General features: G+C 33.7%; 1 protein-coding gene across 1 annotated transcript in view; it reads right to left on the bottom strand.

Moving 5' to 3' along the window:
* LOC148950353 (uncharacterized) overlaps nucleotides 1–22,728 on the bottom strand; it is a 253,340-nt gene that overhangs the window by 210,482 nt on the left and 20,130 nt on the right. Inside the window, exon 2 of the mRNA XM_089091845.1 lies at nucleotides 12,970–13,219. Within this exon, the coding sequence (XP_088947971.1) occupies nucleotides 12,970–13,219 (250 nt within the window). The remainder of the gene's footprint in view (nucleotides 1–12,969; nucleotides 13,220–22,728) is intronic.

The following is a 22,728-nucleotide window of genomic DNA, read 5'->3' as shown; positions in this document are numbered from 1 at the left end:
ACAAGGCTTAAAATGGGGTGAAATATAAACAATAGCATGCGTTATTTAAGGAAAGATGAGGGAAGAGGACCCCGGGGGAGGGGGCCCTCTTTGAGGGGAGGAAGGCCATTTTTTCGGTCGCCAGCTCAACACTGCCCTTTTTTATTCATACATTTGTCTTTCGTTGCGCACAGTAGCAATTTTCAAGTGTTTATTTATTGTTAGCCCAACTCCTTCCACTAAAGGTGCCGGCCCTATCGCTGGCCACCTCCGAGGAAGTGTCCAGTCCCCCTGAGTAGTTTGTCTCAGCCCTGACGTAACCCAGAGGGCATTTTTCAGCAAAAATATCAAAACGCGCAAAGGGAGTAATTCTTGTTCCTGCCCATCCCGCACACTGCAGGGGACTTTGGTCAGTGTCGACTCATTCCAGGGTCCGAATCTGGTCATCCCGCGCGCTCGGGGGAGAGTTTGTTCTGTGTCTAATAATTCCGAGAACGGAATCCGGATTTTGAATTGGCGATAAAGGAGATTAAAAAATGGTCTTGCTCGAGTAAATTTAAAAGTAGTAATAATAGGGAAATTATCATTGAGTTTCTCCGGCAACCTTCTAACATCACATCATCCCTGTTTCTAGCGGTTAAATGGCAAGATTCCCTCCCTGGCAAGATTCGCGCACAGGCAGGACTCCCATCCTGGCAAGATTCTTTACCCTGGCAAGATTCCCGCCCTGGCAAGATTCCCGCCCCTGACAATATTCACGCCCTGGCAAGATTCCCATCCCTGGCAGACCACCCGGGATTCCAGGCATTCTATTGTTTCTTCTATATTTTCATGATTCCTAGCCATTTTGGTACATTGGTTTTTCTGGAAGATCCCCAGGATTTCCGTGACCAGGTCTAATATGATTCACCCCATTGTATCTTACAAGGTAGACTAAAAGTAACCCATAGGGAAATCCTCCAAGCACGACACATACGTGGGTTGCTGTGTAATAATGGCGGAGCATATCTTAAGCAAAGATACCTAATCGGAGAGGTTGGAAAATCACCTTGCGAGAAGGATAGATACCCAAACCGTTAAAAAGTATACTTATGGTCCAGAGTGAATGGCGCTGCAAGACTCTTTTTACACCGGCAATCAGCCCTCCGCAAGACACCAACCCTCACCCCTAGGAAATTTTCATCCCTTTTTCGTTCCGAAATAAACTTCTGGAATCTAAACTAAACAACCTTTGTTTTTTTGTCACTTGAACTGCGAGGACTCGATATTTCCTTGCTAGAACTTGTTACTCCGATGCAATTCTCGCCACAGAGTATTTAAAACACTTCTCGGGCTTTCGTTGTCTTGGTAATGATTTTACAGGTTGACCACGATTTCTACACTTTGCCCTTGATTTCTACAGTGATCTTAATTTCTAGGGTTAACTGTGATTTCTATAGTTTGCTCTCTTACTTATGGAATTGTCAGGGTTTCATTGTTTTGCTAATGTTTGCATAGAAGTTGACCACGATTTCTACACTTTGAACACAATTTCGATGGCATGGTCTGATTTTTATAACACAGTCCGAAGTTCTAGGGTTGACTCTATCTTCTAGATAAATAACTTATAATTTTTCCTGAAATACAGTGCCTTTCTTGACTTTAATATTTCAAAGCGATAAGACACATTCGTTTCTCACTTGTTGCTTTGTAAGAACGTTAGGGAATATGATTTTTCCTGGAACACCAAGCTTTCTTGGGTTTAATGTTTCTTGACAATAAGCAATAATCACTTTCTGCTACCCCTAAGACACCAGTCATCATCAGTGTAAGCGTCATCTAACATCTGATACATACTAATATCAACACACAGTTTCTTAGAAGTAACAATTTTTTTCGTTTATGATAACATGTTTCCTGTCAGAGGTAGCAAGTTTTCCTTAACATTAAAAAATATTCACATCGAAGTAACAATTTTTTCCTTAATACTAACAAACTTTTACCTAAAACTATCAAATTTTTCTTAGAAGAAACAATTTTATGTTTATGATAAAGACTTTTCGGTCAGAACTAGCAAGTTTTCCTTAACACTAACAATTTTCCCCATCGAAGTAAAAACTTTTTCCTTAGTACTAACAAACTGTTTCTTAACACTATAAAATTTCTCTCTTAGAAGTAACAGGTTTTTTTCTTATCCTGAAATTTTTTTTCTAATACAACCAAGTTTTCCATCAAAGATAATAAATTTCTCTTAAAAGTAACAATTTTTGTCACTGATAACAAGTTTTCTGTTAGAAGTAGAATGTTTTCCAACAAATAAAATAAATTTTTCTTACAAGTAACAATTTTTTTTATTGTGACAACAACTTTTATGTCGAAAGTAGCAGGTTTTCAAATAGCTCATAGAAATAACAATTGTTCGTCAGTGATAACAAGTTATCTGTTAGAAGTAATAAGTTTTCTGTCAAATAAACCAAATTTTTATTAGAAGTAGCAATTTTTTCATTATGATAACAAGATTTCTACCAGAAGTAGCAAGTTTTCCTTATCACTAACAAATTTTCTCTTCAAAGTAGCAACTTGTCCCATTAATAATCACAAACTTTTACCTAGCACTATCATTTCTGTTAAAAGTAAAATTTTTTTACCAGTAATAACACGATTTCTGTTAGATCTAGCAAGTTGTTCGTGGAAGTAACAGCTTTTTCTTTTATGATAACAAGTTTTCTGTCAGAAGTAGCAAGTTATCCTTAACACTAACAAATTTTCCTTAGTATTAATAAACTTTTACTTAACAGTACAAAATTTTTTCTTTGAAGTATCAACTTTTTTCCTTAATACTAACAAAATTTTACCTAAGCCTATCAAGTTTCTCTTAGAAGTAGCATTTTTCGCTAGTGATAACACGTTTTACGCTTGAAGTACCAAGTTGTCTGTCAAAGATGCCAAATTTTTCCGAGAAGTAACAATGTTTTCGTTATGATAACAAGTTTTCTGTTAGAAGTAGCAAGTTTTCTTTATCACTAACAAATCTTCTCTTCGAAGCAATAAATTTTTCCTTTATGCTAACAAACTTTTACTTAACACACTCAAATTCCTCTTAGAAGTAACAAGTTTTTCCTAACAGTAACAAAATTTTCTAATAGCACCAACTTTTCCGTCGACGATAACAAACTTCTCTGAAAATTAACAGTATTTCATCACTGATAACAAGTTTTCTGTTAGAAGTAGAATGTTTTCCAACAAAGATAACAAATTTTTATTAGAAGTAACAATTTTTTTTATTTTAATAACAACTTTTCTGTCAAAAGTAGCAAGTTTTCCTTAACAATAACAAATTTTCTCTTCGAAGAAACAACATTTTCCTTAATACTAACAAACTTTTACTTAACACTATCAAATCTATATTATAAGTAACAGGTTTTCCTTAATACCAACAAACTTTTACCTAACACTATCAAATTTCTCTTAGCAGTTATATTTTTCGCCAATGATAACATGTTTTCTGCTTGAACTAGCAAGTTGTCCAGCAAAGATAACACATTTTTCTTGGAAGTAACAATTTTTTCGTTTATGATAACAAGTTTTCTGTCAGAAGTAGCAAGTTATCCTTAACATTTTCAAATCTTCTCATCGAGATAACAACTTTTTCCTTAATAATAACAAAATTTTACTTAACACTGTCAAATTTATCTGAACAGTAACAGGTTTTTCTTAACAGTAACAAATATTTGTAATAGCACCAATTTTTCCGTTAAAGATAACAAATTTCTCATAGAAGTAACAATTTTTGTCAATGATAACAATTTTTCCGTTAGAAGTAACAAGGTCTCTGTCAAAGGTACCAAATTTATCTTAGAAGTAACAATTTTTTCGGTATGATAACAAGTTTTCTGTCACAAGTAGCAAGTTTTTTTTATCACTAACAAATTTTCTCTTCGAAGCAACAACTTTTTTCTTAAAGATAACAAATAGCACCAAGTTTTCCGTCAAAGATAACAAATTTCTCATAGAAGTAACAATTGTTCGTCAGTGACAACAAGTTATTTCTTAAAAGTAAGAAGTTTTCTGTCAAACAAACCAAATTTGTTTTAGAAGTAAAATTTTTTTTGGTATGATAACAAGCTTTCTACCAGAAGTAGCAAGGTTTTCTTGTCACTATCAAATTTTCTCTTCGAAGTAACAACTTTTTTTCTTAGTACTAACAAACTTTTACCTAACACTATGAAATTTCTCTTAAAAGTAACAATTTTTCAGAAGTGATAGCACGATTTCTGCTAGAATTATCCAGTTGTCCAGCAAAGATAACAAGTTTTTCGTGGAAGTAACAACCTTTTTGTTTATGATAACAAGTTTTCTGTCAGAAGTAGCAAGTTATCCTTAACACTAAAAGATTTTCTCATTGAAGTTACAACTTTTTTCTTAATACTAACAAACTTCTACTTAACACACTCAAATTCCTCTTAGAAGTAACAGTTTTTTTAGCAGTAAAAAATTTCTTCTAATAGCACCAAGTTTTCCAACAAAGATAACAAATTTCTCATAGAAGTAGTATTTTTTCGTCAGTGGTAACAAGTCATCAGTTAGAAATATCACGTTTTCTGTCAAAAATACAAAATTTTTCTTAGAAGTAACAATTTTATCATTATGATAACAAGTCTTCTGCCAGAAGTAGTAGGTTTTCCTAAACATTAACAAATTTTTTCTTCGAAATAACATTTTTTTTTCCTCAATATTAACAAACATTTACCTAACACTAGCAAATTTCTCTTAGAAGTAACAATTTATTCGTTTAGATAACATGTTTTTTGTCAGAAGTATCAAGTTTTCCTAAACACAATCAAATTTTTTCGTCGAAGTAACAACTTTTTCCTCGATACTAACAAACTTTTACTTAACACTATCAAATTTCTCTTAGAACTAAAACGTTTTTCTTAACAGTAACAATTTTTTTCTAATAATACCAAGTTTTCCATGAAAAATAACAAATTTCTCTTAAAAGTAACAATTTTTTGTCAGTGATAACAAGTTTTCAGTTAGAATTAGAAAGTTTTCTGTTAATGTTAGGTTTCTCTACGTTTAAGTTAGGTCCATCTAACTTAGGTTAACATGAGCGCTCATGTTAACCTAAGTTAAATGAACATAAGTTAAACGTAGAGAAACCTAACCTTGAAAGAAAACATTCTAATTGTAACAGAAAACTTGCTATCACTGATAAAAAATTGTTACTTCTAAGAGAAATTTGTCATTTTTGACGGAAAACTTGGTGTTTTTAGAAAAACCTTGTTACTTTTAAGAAAAACCTGTTACTCCTAAGAGAAACTTGATAGTGTTGAGTAAACGTTTGTTAGTATTAAGGAGAAAGTTGATGCTTCGATGAGAAAATTTGATAGTGTTAAAGATAACTTGCTGCTTCTGACAGAAAACTTGTTATCATAAACGTAAAAATTGTTACTTCTAAGAGAAATTTGATAGTGTTAGGTAAATGTTTGTTAGTATTGAGGAAAAAAGTGGTTATTTCGAAGAAAAAATTTGTTAGTGTTAAGGAAAACTTGCTACTTCTGGAAGAAAACTTGTTATTATAACGATAAAATTGTTACTTCTAAGAAAGATTTGGCATCTTTTACAGAAAACTTGTTACTTCTAACAGATAATTAGTCGAACAATTGTTACTTCTATGAGAAATTTACTATATTTGTCGGAAAATTTGGTGCTATTAGAAGAAATTTGTTGCTGCTAAGAAAAAAACAGTTTCTTCTAAGAAAAACTTGAGTTTGTTAAGTAAAATATTTTTAGCATTAAGGAAAACGTTATTGCTTCGAAGAGAAAATTTTTAGTGATAAAAAAAACTTGCTACTTCTGACAGAAGACTTGTTATTATAACGCAAAATTGTTACTTCTAAGAAAATTTGTTATCTTTGACAAAAAACTTGCTATTTTTAACGGAAAAATTGTAATCATTGACAAAAATTGTTACTTCTATGAGAAATTTGTTATTTTTGACGGAAAACTTGGTGCTATTAGAAAAATTTGTTACTGCTAAGAAAAACCTGTTACTTCTAATTTTGACAGTTAAAAGTAAAAATTTTTTAGTATCAAGGAAAAAGTTGATACTTCGATTAGAATATTTGTTAGTGTTAAGGATAACTTGCTACTTCTGACAAAAACTTGTTATCATAAACTAAAAAGTTGTTATTACCAAGAAACATTTGTTATATCTGCTGGAAAACTTGCTAGTTCAAGCTGAAAACGTGTTATCACTGGTGAAAAATGTTACTTATAACAGAAATTTCATAATGTTAGGTAAAAGTTTGTTAGTTTTAAGAAAACCTGTTACTTCTAAGATAAATTTGATAGTGTTAAGTAACAGTTTGTTAGTATTAAGGGAAAATGTTGTTACTTCGATGAGAAATTTGTTAGTGGTAAGGAAAACTTGCTTCTTTTGAAAGAAAAGTTGTTATCACTATAAAACAAAATTGTTACTTCTAAGAAAAGTTTGTTATCTTTGTTGTAGAACATTCTACTTCTAAGAGAAAACTTGTTATTAGTGACAAAAAATCGTTACTTTTTAGAGAAATTTGTTATCTTTGACGGAAAAGTTGGTGCTTTTAGAAATTTTTTTTACTGTTAAGAAAAACCTGTTACTTCAAAGAGAAATTTGAGCATGTTAAGTAAAATTTTGTTAGCATTAAAGAAAAAGTTGTTGCTTCGAAGAGAAGATTTGTTAGTGATAAAGAAAATTTGCTACTTCTAACAGAAAACTTGTTATCATAACGAAAAAATTGTTAGTTCTATGAAAAATTTGGTATCTTTGACAAAATACTTGTTAGGTCAAGCAAAAAACGTGTTATCACTGGCAAAAAATGTTACTTTTAAGAGAAACTTGATAGTTTTAGGTAAACGTTTGTTAATATTAAGGAAACAAGTTGATACTTTGAAGAAAAATTTTTTTAGTATTAGGTAAAAGTTTGTTAGTACTAAGGAAGAACAGTGTTACTTGGATGAGAAATTTGTTAGTGTTAAGGAAAACTAGCTACTTTTGAAAGAAAAGTTGTTATCTCAATAAAACAAAATTGTTACTTCTAAGAAAAATGTGTTATATTTGTTGGAAAACATTCTACTTCTAACAGAAACTTGTTATCAGTAACGAAAAAGTGTTACTTTTTAGAGAAATTTGTTATCTTTGATGGAAAAATTGTTGCTATTAGAAAAATGTGTTACTGCTAAGGAAAAAAACTGTTACTTCTAAGAAAGAAATTTTATAGTGCTAAGAAACAGTTTGATAGTATTAAGGAAAAAGTTGTTACTTCGATGGGAAAATTTGTTAGTGTTAAAGAAAACTTGCTAGTTCTGACAGATAACTTGTTATCATAAACATAAAATTGTTACTTCTAAGAGAAATATGATAGTTTTAGGTAAAAGTTTGTTAGTATTAGGTTTAAGGTTGTTACTTCGATGAGAAACTTTGTTAGTGTTAAGGAAAACTTGCTACTTCTGACAGGAAACTTGTTATCATAAACAAAAAAAGTTCCTATTTCTAAGAAAGTGTGTGTGGGTGTTTGTATGTTTCAAACGTTAGAAGACGCTTACACTGCTGATGACTGGTGTCGTAGGGTAGCAGAACGTGATTATTGTTTATTGTCCAGAAACATTAAACCCGAGAATGCTTGGTGTTCCACGAAAACAAATCATATTTCCTAACTTAGTTACAATGCAACAAGTGAGAAACGAATGTGTCTTATCACTATGAAATATTAAAGCTCAGAAAGGCAGTGTATTCCAGAAAAAATCAAAAGGTACTTATCTAGATAATAGTCAACCCTAGAACTCCAGACAATGTCACAGAAATCAAGACCATACCATCGAAATCGTGTTAGAAGTGTAGAAATCATGGTCAACTTCTATACAATCATAGCAAAACAATGAAACCATGACAATTTCTTAGAAAACAGAGCTAACTATAGACATCACGGGTAACCCTAGAAAGCAAGACCACCGTAGAAATCAAGGACAAAGTGTAGATATCGTGTTCAACCTGTAAAATCATTACCAGGACAAGGAAAGCCCGAGAAGAGAAAAAAACAAAGGTTGTTTAACTGAGATTTCGGAAGTTAATTTCGGAACGAAAACGGTTGAAAATGTCCTATTGGGGTAGGGTTGGTTTCATGTGGAGGGTTGATGCCGGTGTGAAAACAGTGTGGCAGAGCTATTCCACTCTGGACCATAAGTATACTTTTTAACGGTTTGGGTATCTATCCTTCTCGCAAGGTGATTTTCCAACATCTCCGATTAGGTATCTTTGGCTAAATGTGCGCCGCCGTTATTACACAGCACCAACATGTGTGCCTTACCCGGGGGATTTCCCTATGGGGTCCTTTTAGTCTACCTTATAAGATACAATGGGGTCAATCATATTAGACCTGGTAACGGAAATCCTGGGGATCTTCCAGAAAAAAGATGTACCAAAATGGCTAGGAATCATGACAATATAGAAGAAACAATAGAACACCTAGAATCCCGGGTGGTCTACCAGGAGTGGGAATCTTGTCTGGGCGGGAATCTTGCCAGGGTTGGAATTTTGCTAGTGCGCAAATCTTGCCAGGGAGGGAGTCTTGCCAGTTGACCGCTAAAAACCGGGATGATGTGATATTAAAGGTTTGCCGTAGAAACTCAATAATAATTTGCCTATTAATACTACTTTTAAGTTATATCGAGCAAGATCATTTTTTAATCTCCTTTATTGCCTAGCCAAAGTCTGGATTCGGTCCTCGGAGTGAGCAGACACAGACCAAACTCCCCCCACAGCGCACGGGATGACCTGATTCCGTCCCTTGAATGAGTCGACACTGACTAAGCTCCCCTGCAGCGTGCGGGATGGGTAGGAACAAGAATTTCCCGCCTTTGCGCGTTTTGATATTTTTGCTGAGAATGCCCCCTGGGTTACGTCCGGGCTGAGATAAACCGCTCGGGGGACTGGACACTTCCTCGGAGGAAGCCAGTGACTGGGTCGGCCCCCTAGTGGATAGAGGCAGGCTAACAATAAATAAACACTTGAAAATTACTGCTTTGCGCTACGAAAAGAAAATAAATGAATAAAAAAGGGCAGTGTGGAGTTGGCGACCGAAAAAAAGACCCTCCTCCCCACACAGAGGTCCCCCTCCCCCGGGGTCTTCTCCCCTAATCGTTCCTTAAATTAAGCATGCCATTGCTTATATTTCAACCCATTTTAAGCCTTGTCCATTTTTTCCCATTTGTATTATCCTGTCTCAGAGACATTGTATTTCGTTAAAGGCTCTCAGAAATACCTCAATAGTGCCTAAGAATTTACCTCTGATAATATCCCTCCTCCTCTAAAATTGCCCGCTAGTAGTCCCCCATCTTTCCCCAAGATTTATGGTGACAATCCTCGATTGAAATACACTCTTGATTAGGTTACTTTTTCACGCCTCTATCGAATATATTTTGCTACCACAAATGGGAAGCACCTTAAGAATGCATATAAATTTGTCTGTTATTAAAAAATGTATATATACATAGTGTTTTTTAGATTTCTTCTTCTACGTAAGCTTATCGTCAGAAACGATAAGTGGTAACAGCTCGTTAGGATTCAACTTGTATTCATCTTGACATGCAAAGTCGGGGTCACATTTTCTACAATATAATGTAACATCCTTTTTTTAAATCTCTTTGTAAATTCAATAGTACTACTCTGATTCATGTAATAAAATTCACGTGTTTCAAATTGCTTATTTGAAGCATTGTCACATACAAAATTCTCATATAAAGAATCACTTTCTGTAACAGCCAGCTCGGGAAGCTTTGAAAGGAAAGCCCTCTTAGGCTTTTAATTGAAAAACTTTGCGGGGGAGGCATGATTTGCCTAGGGGATCAATAAAGTGGTTTCTAGCACCTGTGGTGCATATTTTTGGAGAGGATTTGCATAAGAGAAAAAACAAAATGGCTTCTAGCACTTGGGAGGCATGTTTTGCATAGTGGATCAATAATATGGCTTCTAGCACCTGGGGAGTATAAAAACAGTGTGAGAATTTGTTTAGAAACAAAGTGACACACCCCGAAAAAGGGGTGTGTACCCTGACAAAACAGGGTACCGTTAGAAATCAGATGCTAATTTCCTATCTTAATTTTCCTGCGTTAATTCCCCTACCTGTGCCTTTGAAATCCAATACTGTTTTTCCTATGGATTCCGTGACGTCATAGAGCTCCATTCAAAATCCAATACCATTTTTCCTATGGCTTCCCTGACGTCTTCCATGACATGAGAGCTTGTGTTATTTTACTGAACGAATTTCTCTAATATAGAACATTAGGAATGTCTTCTTAGTTCTCTCGGTTAGAACGCATTCCATTGGAACGGAATGGCCTTTCGAGTCCTGGTGGGGTCAAGAAGAAAAAAGAAAAAAAATATGAAAGTTGTTTCGATCGAAAAATGAAACGTCGAAAAAAAAAGAAAATGTCACTGAAACGGGGTGTGTCATGACGTCATTAGGGTCCAGAGGGGTGCGTCACGGAGTCTTGGCAACTGTGCTCTCTTTATAGAATCGTAACCGCATTGCGTAGGTGTAACGGCTTGAGGGGTTGGTAGCTCCACTTATCTGGCCCTTTAAAGGTAGAGTATGTTTGGGGATGTAACATGCACTTCAAATGGGGGTTTGTACCGTGATGTCAGAGAGACTTCACATAAATTCCATGGGGTGCGTCGAGTGATGTAACAGGACTGTCATAGAAAAACAAAGGGGTGTGTACCGTGATTTCAGAGGGCTTGTCACAGAAAAACAAGGGGTATGTCATAGAAAAAACAAAGGGGTATGTCTCATGACGAAACATGCGCTAGAAATCGTGCAAGCCGGGAACAGGTGCGAGGGCCTAGGAAGTCCACTTGTTAATTTCCCTGTGTTAATTTCTCTATGGGTGTCATAGAAAGCAAAGTAGGGGTACTACTAATAGCAATTTTATACCAGAGCTGCTCTACATAGTCGAAACCTGGCACCTGAACCAGGAACAAGAGAGAAGAATACTTGCTTTTGAAAACACATGTCTTAGAAGAATTCTCAACATTTGTTGGCAGCAGAGAATAACAAACCAATCAATCCGTGACAAGACTGGCCATTCTCTTGTGACATATATCATAAAAGTCCACCGATGGAGATACCTTGCCCACGTATTACGTTTGGACAATCTCTGACTACCAAATGCTGCGCTCCATTGACAGCCATCGGGTCCACGCCGCAGTGGCAGACCCAGAAACACACCGCGTTGATAGTACCAGACAGATTTCCATGACCTGTACGCATCAATCCAACCTCAGTGGGAGGACATACTGGCAGCAGCAGACCTGCGGGAAGATTGGGGCTTGTTCTTCCTGCCTTGGGTGCCTCTAGAGGCACAGGCGGATCTAAGGTCTAAGGTTCTAGTGACAAAAATCTTGAAAAATATCAACTTCCAGAAATAATAAGTTTTAAATGTACAAATTTGCTCATGAAAATTGAAATGGCAGAATTTATCCACGGAAATTTGAGTTCTTTTTCTCTCCTTAAAATTAAGGAGACTTGACACATTGACTAAATGAGTGTTCTTGTAACCACCTAATGAGTGTTCTTACAATAGTTTTGAAACAGGATTATTTAAAAAAGGTTATAAAGTTCAATCACTCCCTGGCTTATTCTAAATTATTCTATTCTAAGGCTTTTTTTTTGTCTTAAAAACGTTCACTTTCTGTCAAAATTTTAGTCAATTTTTTGGTCAGTTTTTTTCGATTTTTGTTGTCCCATAGTCATGAGGAAGGAAACTCCCTACTAAGGGGGTTTCCTGGGTGGTTTTCTTTTCGAAAATTTATTTCATGAGTCTTTTAATTCATTTTAGGGATAAATGTGATTAAAAAAATACATTTCATAGTAGTTATCTATTTTTCCACTTTTCCATATATCTATTTTTTCCAAGATGTTTGCAATACAAGTCCTGGTATGATGCTCCACACAACCTGTATTTCACAGAAAATCTAACTTTTCTCTTCGTAGCTAAATAAAAAAAAACTGTGTAGCAGAAGTTTTAAGTAAGAATGACAGCTCAAGTACATTAAAATCTTTAAAACAACTGAATAATAATGGGCATGGGAATGAGTGTTTCCAATAATGAATGAACAGGGGAAACTTGCTTGCTCAACAAAGTAGCATTATACTGTGTGACAAGGCTCTAGTTTAATGAGAGTTTTATAGTCAAGTACAAGCTACCTTGCCTGTGACGCTAATTTGCAATTAGCCAAGAGCTCACAAAGTATGTTTCTTAAAAAATTATGTACATGTTTAATTAGAATTACAAGCTAATGATGGGGAAAATTTTGATTCCTTCTGAAAACCTAAAAAATATTTTTTTTTATATATATATATTATGTTTCTTCTAAATTTAAATAAAAACCTATTATACAAAAAAAATGCAATTGAACAAATACATTTTATAAAACAGATCTCATTATGTATTTCAAAGGAGTTAAGGCTGCAATTGAAAACCAATTAATTTTCAAGCTGTACAAATTCTAAAGACTAAGTTTCGAAACGCCGAAAATTTTTCAAGATTGGGTTTAAACAATACTTAAAAGCTGGCATTAAGGGAGTTGATTCTCGATCATACGTTTAAATCAAGAAAGAAATTGGGTTCGGGTATTTCTTTCAAAGAATGTAAAATTATTCGCCTGTGAAGGGGTCCTGGACATGTCAAAGTATGGATTGCTCATAAATCTTCGCTGCACATGCAAAGACACGCCACAGTGTGATCCAGTACAACAATTATATGAATCAATATTGACGGGGTATGGACCAACAACGGGTATGCACGATTTTAAACCCAACCCTGATTAACATATTTTAGTGAGTACCAGATTAGGTCCTGGACATATATCTGGATTTATGATTACTGTTCTAATAACTGCATATACTAATAAACTTCTCTGGAAGCGTTATATTTGTATGCACTGACAAATTTTGTCTTTTTACTTACATGTAGAGTCGATTTCGTATGGGACAATAGTTTGACCCTTTTCAACCATGGGCCACCTAAAATGCTCATCGAAAACAACATTTATTACAGGAGAATTGAAAACAAGCCATGATTCTTCATTAAAGACCATATCACCCACGTAGTATGTCAATGGCTCTCGGGTTGCAACACTACGCTTTGACCTTAGCGAGGCAAATATATTCTTATTTGCATATTCTTCTATGGTTTCATCACAAACAGCAAATGAGAGCTATCATAAAAATAAAAAACAATACTGAGTGGTGAAGCCTATGAATTACAGAAAAAAACAGCACAAAGGAGATTTTTTCAGCTACTGTTTAAATAGCCTGTTTTGTGATTTTGTTTAATTCAATTGAAACTTTTTAAAAATGCACCTCAGAAACTTATCTTAGACATATTAGAATATATTGTGTATTTATATATGTATAACGATACTACCAAAATGATACCGCCATTACTTTACCTTACTATTAAATGCCATTACTCAAATATTAATTACTATTGCCGTGACTACCACTGCTTAGAATGCTCTCTACATGACTATTCTAACCTTAGCACCTCTAACCACGTCTACTTTGGCTTGCCGCAGCTGAATTATTCAATATATTAATGTATCGCTGAATTTCAATCACTGAATTTGTTTAAAATCTAAGTTGCTAAACCAATTTTCCTAGCGTAATTTTTGCACTGTTTAAGTGTTTGGCAACGCAAAACCACTGCCTAAGCAAAGGGCAACTTCCATGAATAATTTTTTTTATCCTCTGGCTCCTTTGTAGCGCAAGAGTTATCAAAGTAACTTTGGAGGGGATTTTTCTATTGTATATCGAAAGTCTAGTAGCCTATCCTGTTTAAGACTTAAATGTGACTGAAGGGCAATAATTCTCTACGTCGCCTCATTGGGAAGCCCTTCCAAAACATTTTTATACTGTTAAAAATTTTTATACAGCCGACTATCACAGCAACGACTGCTACTTCTACTACTATTATTAGGTACTATCTACTACAACTACTACTACTACTTACTACTTATGTCGTTCAATTTTGGTATTTGACCAGTTAACAACTAGCTAAATTTGAGCAGGATTAACCCTGTATCTATTTGGAATATTTTACAAGTGAAATACTTTTGAGCTTATAGCTGAAACCTGTTGAATAAATTTATAAACTTATAAGGTAGTAGGGAGGCCCTTTCGACTCCGAGACGAACACCGTGCTGGTATCTATAATTGAGTCTAACGCTGACAGTACATAATTTATGCATGTTTTTATGGTTTTTCTCAGTGAGAATGTTGTTTCATGGTTTTTCTCACTGTTTGATGGATGTAAACATAAGTTCGCATCAACAATTGATGGATGTAGACATATGGTTATTGTTTGATGGTTAAGCGTGTTGATCAATTTATTTGTTGGTTTCTTGGATGTCAACAACATTGCTGAATGTAGACATTTGGTTATTAGATGGTTATATGTGTTGGTCAATTTATTTGTTTTTTTCATGGATGTCAACAAAAGTTCACCCAACAATTGCTGGATATTTCTTGGATGTCAATATCCGGTTGGAATACTATGATAAGAAGGTGACATCATCAGATAAGGAAATTATTTTCTTGAATGTCAACATCTGGTTGGATTACTATGATAACAAGGTGACATCATCAGATAAGGAAATTTGAATATTGGAATATTCTTATCCGAGTGTTGGAAATACAGACAGGAAAATATAACTGTTTGACACAATTTCTCCATGACACGAGATACATTTGATAGCAGAAGTGAAAATGGTAAAGCATCTGAGGGAGTTCTAATTCCTATTAAGAGATACAGATTATTTTTTATTAGAGTGATTCTCGACTGTGTTCGGTATAATAAAAAACTACCATTTGAATAGTGTGATCAAGTCCCCAACCCCAACCCCAAATGGCCCCCCGAGCCCCTTAAAGGCCCTCCGGGCCCCTCAAAGACCCCACGGGCCCCTCAAAGGGCCTCGGGCCTCCAAAGATCCCCCCGGGCTTCCAAAGGTCTCCCCGGGCCCCCAAAGGTCCCCCCGGGCCCCCAAAGGTCCCCCATGGGCCCCAAGCCCCCAACGGACCCCAAAGGGCCCCCAGGCCCCAAAGAGGGCCCTGCCTCCTCCCTCCCCTACCCTCCCCTCCCCCTCTCCATCCCTCCACCCCCTCCCATCGTCCACCTCCTCCTCCCCTCCCCTCCTCCCCTCCTCTTCCTCACCATCCCCTTCAAGAGTTGGAACATTACAGTAGTGTTTGTCGTGGTTTACCATGTCACTGTTACATTCTCTTGATGTTTCAAAGTTCATTTTAGATTTTTTTTGTTGAAATGCAAGAGTTATATTATTTCAGAAGTGTTTCGTCGTGGTTTACCATGTCACTGTTACATTCTCTTGATGTTTCAAAGTTCATTTCGGATTTTTTTCGTTGAAATGTAAAAGTTGGAATATTTCAGTGTTACATTCTCTTGACGTTTCAAAGTTCATTTTGAACTTTTTTTTGTTGAAATGTGAGAGCTGGTATATTTCAGTAGTGTTTAGTTGTGGTTTACCTTGTCACTCGTACATTCTCATGATGTTTCACAGTTCATTTTTGATTTTTTTTTTCGTTGAAATGCAAGAGTTGGAATATTTCAATAGTGTTTTGTTGTGGTTTACGTTGTCACTTTTACATTCTCTTGATTTTTTAAAGTTCATTTTGAATTCCTTTAGTTGAAATGTAAGAGTTGGAATATTTCAGTAGTGTTTGTTGTGGTTTACCTAGTTACTGTTACATTCTCTTGATGTTTCAAAGTTCATTTTAGATTTTTTTGTTGAAATGTAAAAGTTGGAATATTTCAGTAGTGTTTTGTAGTGGTTTACCTTGTCACTGTTACATTCTCTTAATGTTTCAAAGTTCATTTTGGATTTTTTTTTCGTTGAAATGTAAGAGTTGGAATATTTCAGTGGTGTTTTGTCGTGGTTTACCATGTCACTGTTACATTCTCTTGATTTTTCAAAGTTCATTTTAGATTTTTCATTCCGTGAAATGTAAGAGTTGGAATATTTGAGTAGTGTTTGTTGTGGTTTACCCAGTCACTGTTACATTCTCTTGATTTTACAAAGTTCATTTTTGATTTTTTCGTTGAAATGCAAGAGTTAAATTATTTCAGTAGTGTTTTGTCGTGGTTTACCATGTCACTGTTACATTCTCTTGATTTTCAAAGTTCATTTTGGATTTAATTTGTTGAAATGTAAAAGTTGGAATATTTCAGTAGTGTTTTGTCGTGGTTTACCATGTCACAGTTACATTCTCTTGATGTTTCAAAATTCATTTTGGATTTTACCTATTGTATTGTAACCTATTGTAACCTAACCTATGTAACAGTGACAAGGTAAATCACGACAAAACACTACTGAAATATTCCAACTCTTGCATTTCAACGAAAGAAATCTAAAATAAACTCTGAAAAATCAAGAAAATGTAACAGTGACATAGTAAACCACGACAAAATACTACTGAAATATTCTAGCTCCTACATTTCAACAAAAAAAAAATCTAAAATGAACTTTGAAACATAAAAAGAATGTAACAGAGACAAGATAAACAATGACAAAACACTACTGAAATATTCCAACTCATACATTTCAACAAAAAAAAATCTAAAATGAATTTTCGAACATCATAAGAATGTAACAGTGACAATGTAAATCACGACAAAACACTACTGAAATATTCCAACTCTTGCATTTCAATGAAAGAAATCCAAATTTAACTTTGAAAAATCAAGACAATGTAACTGTGACAAGGCAAACCATGATAAAACAGTATTGAAATGTTCCAAATCTTACATTTCAATGAAAAAAAAATCTAATATGAACTTTGGAGCATCAAGAGAACGTACAATTGAGAAGGCAAACCACGACGAAACAGTACTGAAATATTCCAACTTTTATATTGGAACGAAAAAAATCCTACATTAACTTTCAAGCATAAAAAGAATGTAATATTGACAAGGTATACAACTAGGAAATACTAATGAAATATTTTAACTCTTGCATTTCAACGAAAGAAATCTAAAATGAACTCTGAAAAAGCAACAAAATGTAACAGTGACATGGTAAACCACGACGAAACACTATTGAAATAATCTAACTCTTACATTTCAACAAAAAAATCTAAAATGAACTTTGAAACATCAAGAGAAGGTAAGATGTGACAAGGTGAACCACGACAAAACACTACTGAAATAATCTAACTCTTGCATTTCAATGAAAGAAATCCAAAATAAACTCGGAAAAATCATGAGAATGTAGCAGTAACATGGTAAAGCACGACAAACATGATAAGGTAAACCACGAGACAACAGTACTTAAATATTCAAACTCTTATATTTCCAGGAAAAAAATCCAAAATGAACTTTGAAACATCTTCAGAATGTAACAGTGACCACAACAAAACCACAGTTTGTTGTAGGTAAACCACAACAAACACTACTGAAATATTCCAACTTTAACTTTCAACGAAAAAAATCCGAAATGAACTTTGAAACATCAAGAGAATGTAACAGTGACATGGTAAACCACGACAAAACACTACTGAAATAATCTAACTGTTGCATTTCAACAAAAAAAAATCTAAAATGAACTTTGAAACATCAAGAAAATGTAACAGTGACATGGTAAACCACTAAAAAACACTACTGAAATAATCTAACTCTTGCATTTCAACGAAAAAAATTAAAAATGAACTTTGAAAAATCAAGAGAATGTAACAGTGACTAGATAAACCACAACAAACACTACAGAAATAACCCAACTCTTACATTTCAAGGAAAGAAAAATCTAAGATGAACTTTGAAACATCATGAGAATGTAACAGTGACTAGGAAAACCACAACAAACACTACTGAAATATTCCAACTCTTGCATTTCAACTAAAAGGATCTAAAATGAACTTTGAAACATCAAGAGAATGTAACAGTGACATGGTAAACCATGACAAAACACTACTGAAATATTCCAACTCTTGCATTTCAGCTAAAAAGATCCAAAAATTAACTTTGAAACATCAAGAGAATGTAACAGGGGCATGGTAAACCACGATAAAACACTAGTGAAATATTCCAACTCTTGCATTTCAACTAAAGAAATCCAAAATCAACTATGAAACATCAAGAGAATGTAACAGTGACTATGTAAACCACAACAAACACTACTGAAATATTCCAACTCTTACATTTCAAGGAATTAAAAATCTAAAATGAGCTTTGAAACATCAAGAGAATGTAACAGTGACATGGTAAACCATGACGAAACACTACTGAAATATTCAAACTCTTGCATTTCAAGGAAAAAATCAAAAATGATCTTTGAAACATCAAGAGAATATAACAGTGATCAGGTAAACCATGAGAAAACACTACTGAAATAATCCAACTCTTGCATTTCAACAAAAAAGATCCAAAATGAACTTTGAAACATCAAGAGAATGTACCTCTGACAAGGAAAGCCACGACAAAACACCACTGAAATATTCCAACTCTTGCATTTCAATGAAAGAAATCCAAAATGAATTTTGAAAAATCAAGGGAATGTAACTGTGACAGGGTAATCCATGACAAAACAGTACTGAAATATTCCAACTCTTACATTTCAATGAAAGAAAATCCAAAATGAACTTTGGAACATCATGAGAATGTAACAGTTAGAAGGTAAACCATGACAAAACACTACTGAAATATTCCAACTCTTGCATTTCAACGAAAAAAATCAATTCAATTCAACTCAATTTATTAAATACTACAATAAATATATAAATACACTTAAGCGCTAGAGGTCTCAAGAAGCATAGCTTGTAGAGGACCTCCTATAAATCACAGAATCCACACAAAACAAATCAGGGAAGTAAAAAAATACAACAATATCTCAAAATATAAACACAATGCGAGAAAAATCAACCAAAAAACAACAACAAAAAACAAACAACTGCAACACAATAACCTTTTACTTAATTTTATCTGAACTAAAAATGTCCTGTAATCTAAAAAATCTAAAATGAACTTTGATACAGCAAGAGAATGTAACACTGACTCGGTAAACCACAACAAACACTACTGAAATATTCCAACTCTTCTATTTCAACGAAAGAAATCCAAAATGAACTGTGAAAAATCAAGAGAATGTAATAATGACAAGGTAAACCACGACAAAACACTATTGAAATATTCCAACTCTTACATTTCAACGAAAAAAAATCTAAAATGAACTTCGAAACATCAAGAGAATGTAACAGTGACGAGGTAAACCACCACAAAACACTACTGAAATCATCCAACTCTTGCATTTCAACAAAAAAAATCTAAAATGAACTTTGAAACGACAAGAGAATGTACCAGTGACAAGGTAAACCACAACAAAACACTACTGAAATATTCCAATTCTTATATTTCAACAAAAAAATCCAAACTGAACTTTGAACCGTCAAGAGAATGTAACAGTGACATGGTAAACCACAACAAACACTACTGAAATATTCCAACTTTTACATTTCAACGAAAAAAATCCGAAATGAACTTTGAAACATCAAGAGAATGTAACAGTGACATTGTAAACCACGACGAAACGCTACTGAAATAATCTAACTCTTGCATTTCAACAAAAAAAAATGTAAAATTATCTTTGAAACATCAAGATAATGTAACAGTGATAAGGTAAACCACTAGAAAACACTACTGAAATAATCTAACTCTTTCATTTCAACAAAAAAATCAAAGATGAACTTTGAAAAATCAAGAGAATGTATCAGTGACTAGATAAACCACAACAAACACTACTGAAGTATTCCAGCTCTTGCATTTCAAGGAAAGAAAAATCGAAAATGAACTTTGAAACATCTTGAGAATATAACAGTGACTAGGTAAACCACAACAAACACTATTGAAATATTCCATCTCTTGTATTTCAACGAAAAGGATCCAAAATGAACTTTGAAACATCAAGAGAATATAACAGTGACGTGGTAAACCATGACAAAACACTACTGAAATATTCCAACTCTTGCATTTCAACGAAAAAGATCCAAAAATGAACTTTGAAACATCAAGAGAATGTAACATTGACATGATAAACCAAGAGAAAACACTACTGAAATATTCCAACTCTTGCATTTCAACGAAAAATATCTAAAATGAACTTTGAAACGTCAAGAGAATGTACCAGTGACAAAGTAAACCATAACAAAACACTACTGAAATATTCCAATTCCTACATTTAAACAAAAAAAAAAATCCAAAATGAACTTTGAATCCAAAATCCAAAATGAAACATCAAGAGAATGTAACTCTGACAAGGTAAGCCACGACAAAACACTACTGAAATATTCCAACTCTTGCATTTTAATGAAAGAAATCCAAAATGAACTTTGAAAAATCAAGAGAATGTAACTGTGACAGAGTAATCCATGACATAACAGTACTGAAATATTCCAACTCTTGCATTTCAACGACAAAAATCAAAAAAGGAACTTTGAGACATCAAGAGAATGTAACAGTGACATGGTAAACCACGACAAAACACTACTTAAATATTCCAACTCTTACATTTCAACAAAAAAATCTAAAAAGAACTTCGAAACATCGAGAAAATGTAACAGTGACTTGGTAAACCACAACAAACAGTACTGAAATATTTAAAATCTTACATTTCAACGAAAGAAATCCAAAATGAACTTTGAAAAATCAAGAGAATTTAATATTGATAAGGTAAACCACGACAAAACACTATTGAAATATTCCAACTCTTACATTTCAATTAAAAAATCTAAAATGAACTTGAAACATCAATAGAATGTGCCAGTGACAAGGTAAACCACAAAAAAACACTACTGAAATATTCCAACTCTTACATTTCAACAAAAAAAAATCCAAAATGACCTTTGAAACGTCAAGAATGTAACAGTGACTTGGTAAACCGCCACAAAACACTACTAAAATAATCTAACTCTTGCATTTCAACGAAAAAAATCAAAAATGAACTGTGAAACATCAATGAATGTACCAGTGACAAGGTAAACCACAACAAAACTCTACTGAAATATTCCAACTCTTACATTTCAACAAAAAAAATCCAAAATGAACTTTGAAACGTCAAGAGAATGTAGCAGTGACATGGTAAACCACAACAAACACTACTGAAATATTCCAACTTTTACATTTCAATAAAAAAAATCCGAAATGAACTTTGAAACATCAAGAGAATGTAACAGTGACATTGTAAACCACGACGAAACGCTACTGAAATAATCTAACTCTTGCATTTCAACAAAAAAAGAATCTAAAATTAACTTTGAAAAATCAAAAGAATGTAACAGTGATAAGGCAAACCAATACAAAACACTACTGAAATAATCCAACTCTTGCATTTCAACGAAAAAAAAATCAAAAATGAACTTTGAAAAATAAAGAAAATGTAACAGTGACTAGATAAACCACAACAAAACCTACTGAAATATTCAAAATATTGCATTTCAAGGAAAGAAAAATCAAAATGAACTTTGAAACATCATGAGAATGTAACATTGACTAGGTAAACCATGACAAAACACTACTGAAATATTCCGACTCTTGCATTTCAACGAAAAGGATCCAAAATGAACTGTGAAACATCAAGAGAATATACCAGTGACAAAGTAAACCATAACAAAACACTTCTGAAATATTCCAACTCTTACATTTCAACGAAAAAAAAATCGAAAATGAACTTTGAAACAGCAAGAGAATGTAACAGTGACTAGGTAAACCACAACAAACACCACTGAAATATTCCAACTCTTACATTTCAACGAAAGAAATCCAAAATGAACTATGAAAAATAAAGAGAATGTAATAGTGACAAGGTAAACCACGACAAAACACTATTGAAATATTCCAATTCTTACATTACAATGAAAAAATCTAAAATGAACTTTGAAACATCAAAAGAATGTACCAGTGACAAGGTAAACCACAAAAAGAGAATGTAACAGTGATAAGGCAAACCACTACAAAACACTACTGAAATAATCCAACTCTTGCATTTCAACGAAAAAAATCAAAACTGAACTTTGAAAAATCAAGAGAATGTAACAGTGACTAGATAAACCACAACAAACGCTACTGAAATATCCCAACTCCTACATTTCAAGGAAAGCAAAATTGAAAATGAACTTTGAAACATCATGAGAATTTAACAGTGACTAGGTAAACCACAACAAACACTACTGAAATATTCCAAATATTACATTTCAAGGAAAGAAAAATCGAAAATGAACTTTGAAACATTATGAGAATGTAACAGTGACTAGGTAAACCATGACAAAACACTACTGAAATATTCCGACTCTTGCATTTCAACGAAAAGGATCCAAAATGAACTGTGAAACATCAAGAGAATGTACCAGTGACAAAGTAAACAATAACAAAACACTACTGAATTATTCCAACTTTTTCATTTCAAGGAAAGAAAAATCGAAAATGAACTTTGAAACATCATGAGGATTTAACAGTGACTAGGTAAACCACAACCAACATTACTGAAATATTCCAACTCTTGCATTTCGAGGAAAGAAAAATCGAAAATGAACTTTGAAACATCATGAGAAGTTAACAGTGACTAGTTAAACCAAAACAAACATTACTGAAATATTCCAACTCTTGCATTTCAAGGAAAGAAAAATCGAAAATGAACTTTGAAACATCATGAGAATGTAACAGTGACTA

Source organism: Artemia sp. Qi Xiang Cuo, chromosome 7 (genome assembly GCF_049724085.1).
Source record: "Artemia sp. Qi Xiang Cuo chromosome 7, ASM4972408v1, whole genome shotgun sequence".
Classification (NCBI taxonomy): Eukaryota; Metazoa; Arthropoda; class Branchiopoda; order Anostraca; family Artemiidae; genus Artemia; species Artemia sp. Qi Xiang Cuo.
The sequence above is the reverse complement of the archived record's forward strand: the minus strand, read 5'-3'. Positions and strand labels throughout refer to the sequence as shown.